General features: G+C 35.0%; 3 protein-coding genes and 1 long non-coding RNA gene across 9 annotated transcripts in view; 2 read left to right on the top strand and 2 right to left on the bottom strand.

The window, feature by feature from the left end:
- LOC117108905 (biogenesis of lysosome-related organelles complex 1 subunit 3-like) overlaps window positions 1-799 on the bottom strand; it is a 5,078-nt gene extending 4,279 nt beyond the window's left edge. Inside the window, exon 1 of one of the 6 annotated variants that reach the window (XM_033251084.1) lies at window positions 649-799. The gene's annotated coding sequence lies outside the window, so the exon portion shown is untranslated. Of the gene's footprint in view, window positions 1-585 lie in introns of all 6 variants that reach the window. The other 5 variants (XM_033251086.1, XM_033251083.1, XM_033251087.1 and 2 more) reach the window with 5 other exon arrangements.
- Window positions 800-907: 108 nt separating this feature from the next.
- LOC117108904 (smad nuclear-interacting protein 1-like) lies at window positions 908-4,616 on the top strand. Its single transcript, XM_033251081.1, has 2 exons — window positions 908-1,227; window positions 2,799-4,616. The coding sequence occupies exons 1-2, from the start codon at window positions 1,060-1,062 to the stop codon at window positions 3,615-3,617; spliced, it is 987 nt and encodes a 328-aa protein (XP_033106972.1). The 5' UTR covers window positions 908-1,059; the 3' UTR covers window positions 3,618-4,616.
- A 3,282-nt stretch (window positions 4,617-7,898) lies between these two features.
- LOC117108907 overlaps window positions 7,899-12,064 on the bottom strand; it is a 7,283-nt gene continuing 3,117 nt past the window's right edge. The window contains exon 6 of the mRNA XM_033251088.1: window positions 7,899-9,258. Coding sequence (XP_033106979.1) covers window positions 9,208-9,258 — 51 coding nt within the window. The 3' untranslated portion in view covers window positions 7,899-9,207. The remainder of the gene's footprint in view (window positions 9,259-12,064) is intronic.
- The window catches only part of LOC117108908, a 13,387-nt gene continuing 10,636 nt past the window's right edge, over window positions 9,314-12,064 (top strand). Inside the window, exon 1 of the long non-coding RNA XR_004445432.1 lies at window positions 9,314-10,015. This is a non-coding gene — a long non-coding RNA (uncharacterized LOC117108908). The remainder of the gene's footprint in view (window positions 10,016-12,064) is intronic.

The following is a 12,064-nucleotide window of genomic DNA, read 5'->3' on the forward strand; positions in this document are numbered from 1 at the left end:
CCAATTAACATCATTCCAGTCTATATCTACACTATGAATATGTGTTGTTGTGTCTTCAAGTCATTTAACCCAACTAAAAAGGGGTAACGTACCTCACATTGTGCGCATTGCAATTTTTTATGGACAAATTTACCAGTAAAAATTTTTCAGTTGGGAGAACACTGACATTAGTGCTCCACTCTAACCCTACCTTAACCGCAACTTCAGTCTTGCTATCTAGGCCTATGTTATGTTATTGTTAAAAGGTTAGGGTTAGGCCTAGGCCTAGAGTGAAGTACTAAATAAAGTGCATTAGCGCCCAAAAGACAACATATTAGTTACCAACAATGATAACTTTTTTTTTAAATAGCCAGAACCCACATACTAATGCAAATATTAATGTATTTCGAACGTAATAATAGAAAAACAATTTGAATGCAGCACCCTAACTAGGCCTAGGCCTAGATCCCACCAATGGAAAAAAAAAATAGAGAAATCATTTCATCCCACGTTTTTTCAGGCTATGTATTAATATATGAATATATTAATTATAATAATGTTGTATTATACACAGTCTGAGAAAATATTATAGCAACAACTGCTTACAAGACTCTACTTTTAAAGAATAAACCACCTGACATACCAGCTTGGCCTAGCTAGGCTACCTACCAGTTCTTTATTGTTTTTCTACAGGCGAGCAAACAGGCTACAGGAGGCAGCAGGGAGGCCTAAGGTCATTCCCATCCCATGACCTCTGATCTCTCTCTCGTCGGTTTGTTATTCATTATTATCAATGCTACCTATCTACTCGTAAAAATAACGAAAAAAAAAATAAATCTACACATGCATCCATAATCCTACAATTTAAATAATATCGTAGTTTTTGAAATATAATAAATATTTCACAGTTCACACCGTGTCTCTCTGATATCCCATCATGCAACTTAAAAATGGAGTTGGATGGATCGTCGGAGTTTCGAAGGGTTGGCCTAGCTAGTACTACAAAATAATTCATAACTTCACTCTAAGATATACAAAATACCTAATTTATTAGTGAGTTATAAGTGGTCAGTCTTAAGGATGTCCAGTAAAGTTCATCATCGCGATCATTCACCTCACCACCATCACAGGCACAAACATCACAAGAAACACAAGAAACGATCATCCCCATCAAGACGCTCGCATTCACGCTCCCCAAGCCCTGTCAGAGATGAACGTGAAAGCCACCATCGGCCTAGAAAACACAAGGTGGGCAAACTTCGTTTTAGAGATAATATTGCAGTTGCTAGATAAATGGTTGCAGCTGTATGATTATTATTAAAGATGTATTGTCCCATGCAAAATACAATTACAAAAAAAAAAATCAAAAAAAAAAAATCAACCATACATAGAAATTAGTGTAGGCCTATTTAAAATATGTTTACCCGTAGGCATAACCATAACATAGGCCTAGGCTAATTTTACAGCGAAAAATGATAGAAACACTTCAAGTCACTGAAAAGAAAGTGTTCAATTATTTTTATTTTCATTATCCAGTATAAAAATCAGGGTAGGCCTAGGCCTTCACATTTTTTAAATTCAATATTAATTTCTACACTCAAGTTAATATTATGTTACTGCCATACTGTAAAGTTGTTTTATTGTGCAGATGATACCTCAAACTCCAGCTCAAATTTGTGCAGAAATTTGCTAGGAAAATAATGTAGGTGCACAGAATAGTAAATATTGCATAAGGCCACGAGAATGAAAGTTGTAGGTTTGCGTCCGAAAAATTTTGAAAACACATGAGGCATTTTTTCATTTTTCATTATTTTTTTTTATAAATGCTGTCCACAAGCTGCGGCATTGGTAATTTTACATTTATTCCCAAGAAACAATGCTTACAGTCATAAATGTACACTAGCCTATAAAACAGATCCTTTTCTTCATTTAAGACCTCTTTAAACATACGAGATTTCCTATTGGTCAGAAAGATCGATTTGACCCGTAAATGACCTCAGCAGTGATTGGCGATCATGGTGCAATGTGGCCAGGCCTGCCTTCGCTTGGTGTTCGCGATGAGTGATCAGTGAAGAATAGATCGTTTTTCTGTCTGTTTACGACTTAGAAAGTCCGTTTTTTAAAACGAAGTATATTTTTTTTCAAAATAATGAACTTTTCAAAATAATGAACATTTTCGTGCGGTAGCTTTTTAGGCATGCGGGCGGTGGACGCAAACCTACAACTTTCATTCCCGTGGCCTAATTAATACATTGTTTATATATTAAGATTAGGTCAAAGAATCTGCGGAATTGGCCCTTATTTTCCGAAATAATTGGATGGATTTCTAGGCCAAATTTTTGCGTGGCAGGATATATTCCCCGTGTAGGCCTTACTTTACAGTCTAGTGTTACTGCAAAATGAGGAAGTTACAGTAAACTTCAAAATTATTTGTTATGATTTTTTTGTTATTTTTTGGGGAAAATAGATCTTTAATGGCACATAGAAAAAAATTGTTAGATTATCACTCCCTCCCGTGTAAAAAATTTGGGAAATATTGATGCGGGAACGAAAAAAATTAATAATCTAATAATTTTTTTCTATGTGCCTAATGCTATAAACAGTTATAAAAGTAGTATATAAATAAAATTAGTTGCTAGGACTACTGATTCTCCTTTTTTAAGCCTAAATATTAACAGGTGATATAGTGAGCAAACATATTTTTTAGTGTAATTTTGTTAATATAATGTAGTGATGAGTTTTTATCCAAATATTTTGCCTCTCAATCTCATTTATTTGTCCAAATTATCTTCTACAACTGTATAAAATTTTAATTTCAGATACGACACCATGATGAAGAAAAATATGAATGGCACAGAGAGCACAGTACTTCTCCAAGGCGAAAGGAACGAAGACCTGTCAGCAGAGATACACGAACAGACAATGGTGATAGGAAGAGAAGGGTTAATAGATTTTCAGATGGTGATAATGAACACTTTCCTGTGACAATTAAGCAAGAAAGAGATGTGAATGACGAGAGGAGGAGGAGAGATCATAAACGCAAGCCAACAAATCCATTCCAAACCTCTGAAAATTACGAATATGGAAACCCAGGAACGTCAGCTGAAGTTAATGATATAAATGACACTAACCAACCAAAAAAAGGACCGGATTTTAAGTTGTCCGGAAAACTTGCGGAAGAAACGAATACATTTAGGGGGGTGGTGATTAAATACAATGAGCCTCCTGAAGCTCGGAAACCTAAGAAAAAGTGGCGTTTATATGTATTTAAAGGTCAGGAGCAGTTACCTGTACTTCACATTCATCGACAAAGTGCGTATTTATTTGGTAGAGATAGAGTCGTTGCCGACATTCCAATTGACCATCCTTCGTGTTCGAAGCAACATGCTGCATTGCAATTTAGACTTGTGAGTTACGAACGCGTGGACGGCAGCATGGGTAGACGTGTCAAACCGTTTGTCATAGATCTGAACTCATCCAACGGCACAGTGGTAAACAATAACAAGATAGAACCACAGCGGTATGTTGAACTGTTTGAAAAGGACGTTGTCAAATTCGGATACAGCTCCAGGGAGTATGTATTACTTCATGAAAAATCATCTGTTGTAGATACAGACGATGAAGAAACAAAGACGTAAATTTAACTGGGTGGGCAGTACTGTATAATGCTTGATTCAAAGTGCAAGTGCACTCACTAAATCGTACGACAGTCGCACGGTGAATCAAACTCCACTCCCTGTGAGCTCTTGATGATGCGACTCCGTCTGCTGATTGCCGCTGACAATCTAAACAGATCGTCATTAAAATCGATCCGTTGTGCATGTGTCATCACGTTGCATTCTTCATAGAATCGTAGTGGCACAGTGAGGGTCCGGCTTAATGTGTCGCTGGCTGTTTTCCTAGGTGACATAATAATTATGAATGCACTACTGATCACTCAGTGCAAATTATGCATTGATTTAAATGTCACCATGTGCTTAGTTTACACCCAATCAAGATTCCAGAGCTTTAAGGATGTTTATATTTGTAGGAGAATTGCAGGTTTAAAATGAATTGTGTAACTAATAACTTCTGTAAGGGATCTTTAAAGAAACAAATTTATGGAAATGAATATGCTGCAGATAATCCCTCATGTAGAAAATATAATTTTAAATTTGAAGTAAACAATAGGGATAGGAAAAGACAATAATAATCCTGCCTTTGCTGAGATGTGGTGTTGTGACATGATAAAATTACGGAATTTGAATAACCAGTTAAACACAAAATACAAATATTCCTCCTCATTTTATAGTCATTCAGCGTATGTTATTGTCGACTTCTTATACTGTACATTTGGTACCAGTTTTAAAATTCTGTGAGTTATAATCGAATCAATAAAGCTTAGATAATATTCAGTAATTTGGCAAAAATGTGCATATTGTATAACTTTTAAAGTGAAACTCCTGCTTATTTATATAATTTTATGTTAGTCAGGCCACATTAATCCTGACATTAATTTTGAAAATATAAAAATCCTCAGCTTGTATTTGCTGTGAATGCAGCTTTTTGACCTAACTGGTGGCTAGCAGCAGTTCTAGACAAGTTTATTTAAAGACATTTTTAAAAATGTGAATAAAAGAAATTAAACTGTTTCAGAAGATTTCCATAAATCATCATTTTTGGGGGGATAAATATTTTGATATTTTGTACAAGTGAATAATCTAAGACATTGAAGGTTTTCAAGAATATTTTAGAACAGCTACTAGGGTAGACATTTTTAAATATTAAAAAAAGGGTATTACTATTAGTACAATTCAGGCTCCTGAGGGAAAAAAAATTTGATACGTTGTACAACTGTTTCTTCTAAGACACAAAAAGCATGTGACGAAGAACTCGGGAACAGTTATAATAATAAGCTTTATTTTAACACGGAAAAACTTGTTTCAACTAGAGTTGTTCTTCTACAAGTCCGTGTAGGAGAAGCAAAAAATTAAACAAATTGAAATTTAGTTAATGAGATACATAAACCAAAAATACAGTTAATGAGATACATATTTTTAAATATTTATGAACTGGAGGAAAAAGGTGGAAAAATGCGTGTTCATTTCCCCCACCCCCTGTTTTTAAACATTCAAAAATCTGTATCTCATTTAACGGTTCCCAATTTTTTTGTCAAATGTGCTTTTTGTGCCTTACAAAAATTAGTTGTACAGTACAACATATCAGAACATTTTTTTTTCTTTTTAGAATATTCATTAGTGCAACATATCATTTTTTTCACAAAAGCAAAATTTGATGTGATGTAATTGCCCTTATATGGGTATAATATGACATCATAAAGCCTATACAGTATATGGATGTGATATATCATCATGCCCATTTATGGCAAATCCACATAAATATGTCACAAAACTAGAGTGTGGAGAGAGTTTACTATGCATTGTCTGTAATGAGCTTAAAAAAAAAAACCTGAAAAAAAAAAGACTTGAAGTTGACTTATTTGGTACTTTATAATGAGTGCACCTAATAAGGATAACATATAGTGTACATAGTCCTATCATTTCCTTATTTCCGTGTTTTATTCTCTCATTATATCCCCTGTTTTTTATGTTTCCCTGATCATGCCCTGATACAATGTAATTTGAGCTTATTATCCTTGTTTTTTTTCCTGTTATGCTATTCTAATTCCTGTTAATCTTATGCCTCAGTGATTTCTGTGTTTTCAAATTCCCTATTAGTTTCCCTGCTTTATATTTCCTCATTTCTGTGAAATCTATCACTTTAATAGTTGTTTTTTCAAATTCCTTATGAGGTTCCATGTCAGGGGTGGTGTCCGATGTTCCTGACGAGAGCACAAGTTAGCGTGGTCTAGTGTCGTTCAAAATCTCTTGGAAGCTCGAAAACGTGAAAATGTTGGGATTTCAAAGGCATATATACCCCTGTTCCATATTCTCATTTTCAGGAAAACCTCATGTCCTTTATTATTTTCAGCATATCTATTCCATCATTAAAACATACAGTATAACCATCCAGATCCAGAAAAAAAATTCTCAAAATGACGAGTTTACTGATTAAAGACTACATGTATTACGAATAATTCCACCAGTAAGTGGCAGTGCAGGAAGGATCAGGACCCCCACCCCCTAGTAAAGAAACCAGTTATTTCATCAGGGGACATTGCTATAAAAAAAAAAGCATATTTACTGTAGTCTAATGCTAGGCACTCACAGCATCGTACGACGGTCGTCGCATGACAATCCAACTCCGCTCTCTGTGAGCGATGATGACGCGATGCTACTGCTGATTGTCAGTGGCAGTCTGAAACTAATCGTCATTAAAAACAATCTGTTGCGCACGTATCATCGCATTGCGTTCTTTACAGAAGTGAGTGCCTGGCTTAAATTTTCTTAAATTTTGTTCCAACCAGGTGGTTGGGACTAAATTTTGACCTCTGCAACAATAACCACTGCCTAAAAGATGTACAGTATTTCCTTTTCATCAGGTTATGTTCATTATACCTTATAAGGCTGAGAACATATTTTTTATTTTTTTTATTTATTGTTTTCTCTATCAATTATTTTCTAGTTGTATTAGGCTACACTAAAGGTGTGCCAATGATATGAAAGCATTATTCAATTAATTGACTAATTGACTCTTGATGCATTTGCAAAACAGTACTCATGAAGCCTAAAAGACACATTGTAGAAATGTTTTAAAAAGTTTAAATCCAGGTTTACATAAGAAATAGAGGAAAGAAAACTGGATATCTTTATAACATTTTTTTTTTTTGAATTTCCATATCACACCTATTTCCTAGTCGTTTTACATATCCATATTTGTCTGCATCAACTAAACAAAAAACTCTGGAAATATTATTTCTGTACTTCTACTGTACTTTTGAGGTCAGTGCCCATTAGTGATTCTCTTCAACAATTATTACACCTACCTTTATTTCAAATTATCTGTTACGGTTGTTGGCTGCATAACATACCTATGTCGTTAAACATATTTCATTTTAATTAATTTTATTTAATTTGTTTATCTATCAGAACATTATGTTAATTTATGTTTTATAAATATGCGTATTATATAAATGTTCATATTAAGGTTTCTTATACACTGAATGCAATTTCTTATAATTTTAATCAACTAGGGTGTGAACAGATTGATAATTATGTAATCTTTGCAGAATTTTTTACCATATATTGTTGTGTAGCACAACAAAAAGTAGAATTTGAAATTACCAACAAGTTGCTTAATTACCGGTACTCAGATATTACCTCTGGCCTCTGAGCTGAACTCAAAACAAATGTTGGCCTTTTAAACAAATTAATCAATTATTAAAATAATTAATTAAAGAATCAGGGGTGTAGGAGTATAACAGGAGGGATAGAAATAGTGTTGAATGATAGGAAACGTTCACCACCGCAGCCTATTCATTTTTTGTTAGTTCTCATTTTCTTGTTTTCGGGTAAACCTCATGTCCTTTATTATTTTTAGCATATCTACTCCATCATCAAAAGACACAGTGTAGCCATATTGTGGAAAAATCCATAAAAAATCCTCAAAATGAATTTGCTCATTCAGAAGGATTTACAAGTTTACTGATTAAAAACTACATGTATTACGGGACTGGATTGGATTGGATTTATTCCGTGTCAACACAGATGTACAGTGTATATTTGATAAGGCTGTGTTCCAAAAAGTGGTTAAACCTAAATTACAAAAATGGAAGGACATTTTGATTTTTCACAAAAATTCATAGTTTATTTTCAATCCCTTTTTATTACCACTACTATTACCAATAAGGCCATTATAATTACGTTGTTATATTAATTTAATACCATCATAAAATATATAATAATTAAAGCTGGAACATCAAGAGACATCATGAAATTTATGATAGTAATTAAAGCTATTAATAAAAGACAAACAGCTGATTGATTGTGAATTATTGTTTTTTAATTCATAGATAAAATAGGATCCTGAACATAGTAAAATGTCAAAAGAAGTATGATAATTAAATTGTTAATAAACGAATTAAATATAATAATTACTGTATTAATAATGTCTAACCAAAACCACTTGTTAATAAAATCTCCATAATTAAAAATTTCAGTTAACCAACACCATAGAAGTATGGTAGTATGGTAGTGTTATTTTTTGTGCGCTAACAGGTTTCTTTGAGCTGTTGTTAGGACCTCCTTCATAACACCAACTTTCCCATTACAAAATGATCAGGCATGCATTTGTGAAAAGAAAAAAAACACACCAACAAAAACAGTTAAGGTCATGTCCAGACTATCAAATTTCCTTTGATAAAAACATGACATGCCTAAATATGTAAATGATGACATCATGACCATATATAGGCACATCGTGACCATATATAGGCACATCATGACTATATATGGCATATTACATTTTATTGTCACATAAAATTTGATAGTGTGGAAATACAATAAAATACAAAGAGCCACTTATCAGTATGAAACAGCTCTTTCCTCATATTATAATAAACCTGGTTTCTAAATTCCATTAAACCACTTGACTATATAAAACATCCAATTTCTCCAGTCAAATACATTACACCTAAATTCCACTAGCCCATGGGCTATTGCCCGAATGAAAGTTAACTTGTATATTTACCCAAGTGCTAAAAATAAAGTATCACTCATAGTATATTTTGTTTGTGTTTTTATACCACGAAAACATTGTATTTGTATTGTACATGTATATGACAAATAAATCTATTAAGTATAATTCCTCCGGTTGACAATACTACCTGCATCAGGTGAAGGTGGTTATTAACTGCTTTTGAAAACTTGTGAAAAAATATTCTTTAGATGAAAAATTTATATTAATAGTATTAAAAGTATGAGTAGATTTCATCTATTTTCATCTAATCTGACACAATAGAGAAATGAAAGACTCGCATTGGCACGTATTAAGTGGCCGACCCCGTATCACACTTCTATAAAATACACTGTGGTTGTGTAACAAGACAGCCATCTGATCATGCGACTCACCAAAGAAAATAATGGTAGTAATGAAAACAAAATTAATGGTGGAAAAACATTGAATTAATGCTGCCTTATATGGGTCATTTTACATGGCTGGGGGAGAAATGGCCCGGTCATTGTAGCTCATATATTGCACAAATCGTTTGACCATTTTCATAACTGATGTTCATCTTAGTGTCCGCTTCATCTGATTTGCATAACTATCATTTGTGTTTCTGTCTTTCTTTCACCACATTGCATTCTCACTCTTTGTTGCTCTTGCCATTTCCAACAGAGCCTGCAAGATAAAACAATTATATATGGAGTATAAGCTTTGTTCTATGACTTATGCAATTATAGTAAAGTTCTGAGGACCCTATAAAAAATAAAGGCGGAAGGAGCTATTATTTACTGAAAAAACTGCCTGAAGGTCGCAGGGTTGAAGGCAACATTTGAAGGAAATACTTTTCTATACTGGGTTCGAAATATCTTTACTATAATTGCTTTACAAGTCAGTCACCCTGTTTTATATAAGTTTATTTAGGCAATATATTAAATCAAACTACAAGGTTGCGGTGACCGGTTACTCAGTGATCAAATTAACTACGAGTATGAAAATTATTAACTAGTAATAGTATGCGCAATGATATCTGAGCAAGATTCGTTAGGTCCACTATGAGCGTTCAGAGTTGGCTAGCAACTAAATATGAATCCCAGCTTTCATTGAGCTTTTTGCATACGAGACACATAAAATTGGAGGCATTATATCTAATTAGTGATTGATCGGGAATAGGAAAATTATGTGCATTAGTTTTGTTATTCTTTTTATGCGACAAATTTGTGTGGGCATGACTGATGATATCACACCTATTTTTGTGTATACTGCCCTCTGCAGGGAAGTTGACACTTTGAGCCCAGTTTGTCAATCCGGAAGCGTAAAGTTTGACTGTGAAGTTGATATTACATAACTGGTGACCTGGGGGAGAACAGAATCATTGCACAACACCTTGCTTGTATTTGCTTTGCAATGTCAAATTTAAGTTCTACGTTACTAGGTAGGTCTAAATCTTGTCCAATACAGTACGTACTACACAAACTGCCTTAATAAGGCTATTGATGTGTAGGAGTAGTTGCCTTGCACATTGCAAGACTGCTTCATTTCAATAAGTTTGACAAATGTTTGTAGGCCTCCTAGGTATAGCTACTGATTTTAATATGTGTTACTAATAAGTAGTATTAGTATTATTATGGACACGGTAGATGAAAATTTGTTTTTGACATTTCATTTTGGGTCTGTTTTTCCCATCGCCTTTCAGTTATATTACTTCAATATATGTTAGCCTATGCTGGTCGGGCGCCCCCGCCGGTTGGTCGTACAGTACGTCATCGACTCGTAGCAGTCCTAGCTAGTTTAAGCCAAGCTGGGTTCCTGTTAGGTCGTCCAGAGACTTGGTAGGCTAGGGCCTACTAAGTATGATGGTTGATGCTAGGATTTGCCCAACGGGGGGTCTGATGTCTCCGACAAAAGCAAAGTATGCGTGGCTGGGCGTTGTCTAAAATCTTTTGAAATTGTGGCGAAACCCCCAAAAATGTTGGATGAGTTAAGCCGGGCACTCACTGCGTCATACGACGGTCGCACAACGAATCCAACTCTGCTCCCTGTGAATGCCAGACAACATGGCGCCGTCTGCTGATTGTCTGGGGTAGTCTGAACGGATCGTTATTAAAAATGATCTGCTGCGCGCGCATTGTTGCGTCATGTTCTTTATAGAATCGTGTCAGCTGACGACCATCGGGTGCAGTCGTGAGTGCCCGGCGTCAAAAGTAGTAAAACATGTCAAGCAGTCGACAGATGCTCAAACTGGGAGCCTGTTATTATATTAGGTGAGTAACACTTTTTGAATTAAGGTAAGAGGTCATTCACAATTAACATTTTCACAAGTGTACAAACAGTATGCTGGGGGAAGGGGGTAGACATATTTATACACTCTTAAAGAATAGATTTTAATGACCAATTATAATGCAACATGGATATAATATACATTTTTAGTGAAATTAAGTACAGTACTACAGTTGACTTAAAAAAAAAATGAAGGATGGTTTTAGAAAATCAACATTTTTTACGTACACTTTCAGACAGAGGGAGGTGGGTAACAAAAATGAGTACTTTTTGTACATTTGGGAAAACATTGATAATCGTGAATGGCCCCTAAATGAATCTTATGTATGCCATTGGTTGGGTATAACATTATAGCGTATCTTATCTTATATATGGGAAAACATTGATAATTGTGAATGGCCCCTAAATGAATTTTATGTATGCCATTGGTTGGGTATAACATTATAGCGTATCTTATCTTATATATGGGAAAATCACTGGTACTTGTAGCACAAAACTTCATAGTGTAGACAGAGGTTTGACTACTTAAGCTGCAATCGCACTGGACTAACTAACCCGATGGGTAGTTTAACCAGGGGCGGATCCAGAGATGTCCAAAAGGGGACGCCCGAAAGGGGGCCGATCGAGACAACAATGACCTAGGGGGTCCGAGGGCATGCACCCGCGAAGTTTTTGTGTTCTAGACGCCCCAAAATAACATTTGAGGTGTTGTGGGCTGTCATTTTTTTTCTTTTTCTTTCTTTTTTTTCCTCCCAAAAGGGGGGGGGGGCCGGGGCCCCCCTAAATCCGCCCCTGGTTTAACCATAAATAATCCAGTGCAGCACAGGAAATTTTTACCTCTCAAAAAACTTACCCTAGCCGTGCAGTTAGTTTAACCGACTCCTGTTTGCCCTGGAAAACTAACCAGGCTAGTTTTACCAAGCAGAAAAGTTCAATGTGAATGCACAACTCGAGCAGACGTCTGAGTCACCTCACCGAATGACCTTCTCTGGGTTTGTGAGACTCAAAATTATATGTTACACACAACATTGATAAATATTTTTTGCTCCCTTTTTTAGATGGTTTACTATTTATGAAAATTTCTTCTACAATTCTTTAATCTAGTGCTTGCTTTATCACAGCATTAATAGCCAATTAAAGAAATAACGCCAGTGGGGAAAAGAAACAACCACAGTACAAAGACTACAATCGGACACACTAGCAG

The sequence above is a fragment of the Anneissia japonica genome, unplaced genomic scaffold (assembly GCF_011630105.1).
Source record: "Anneissia japonica isolate Jap-2015-1 unplaced genomic scaffold, ASM1163010v1 scaffold987_len1640505_cov201, whole genome shotgun sequence".
NCBI lineage: Eukaryota > Metazoa > Echinodermata > Crinoidea > Comatulida > Comatulidae > Anneissia > Anneissia japonica.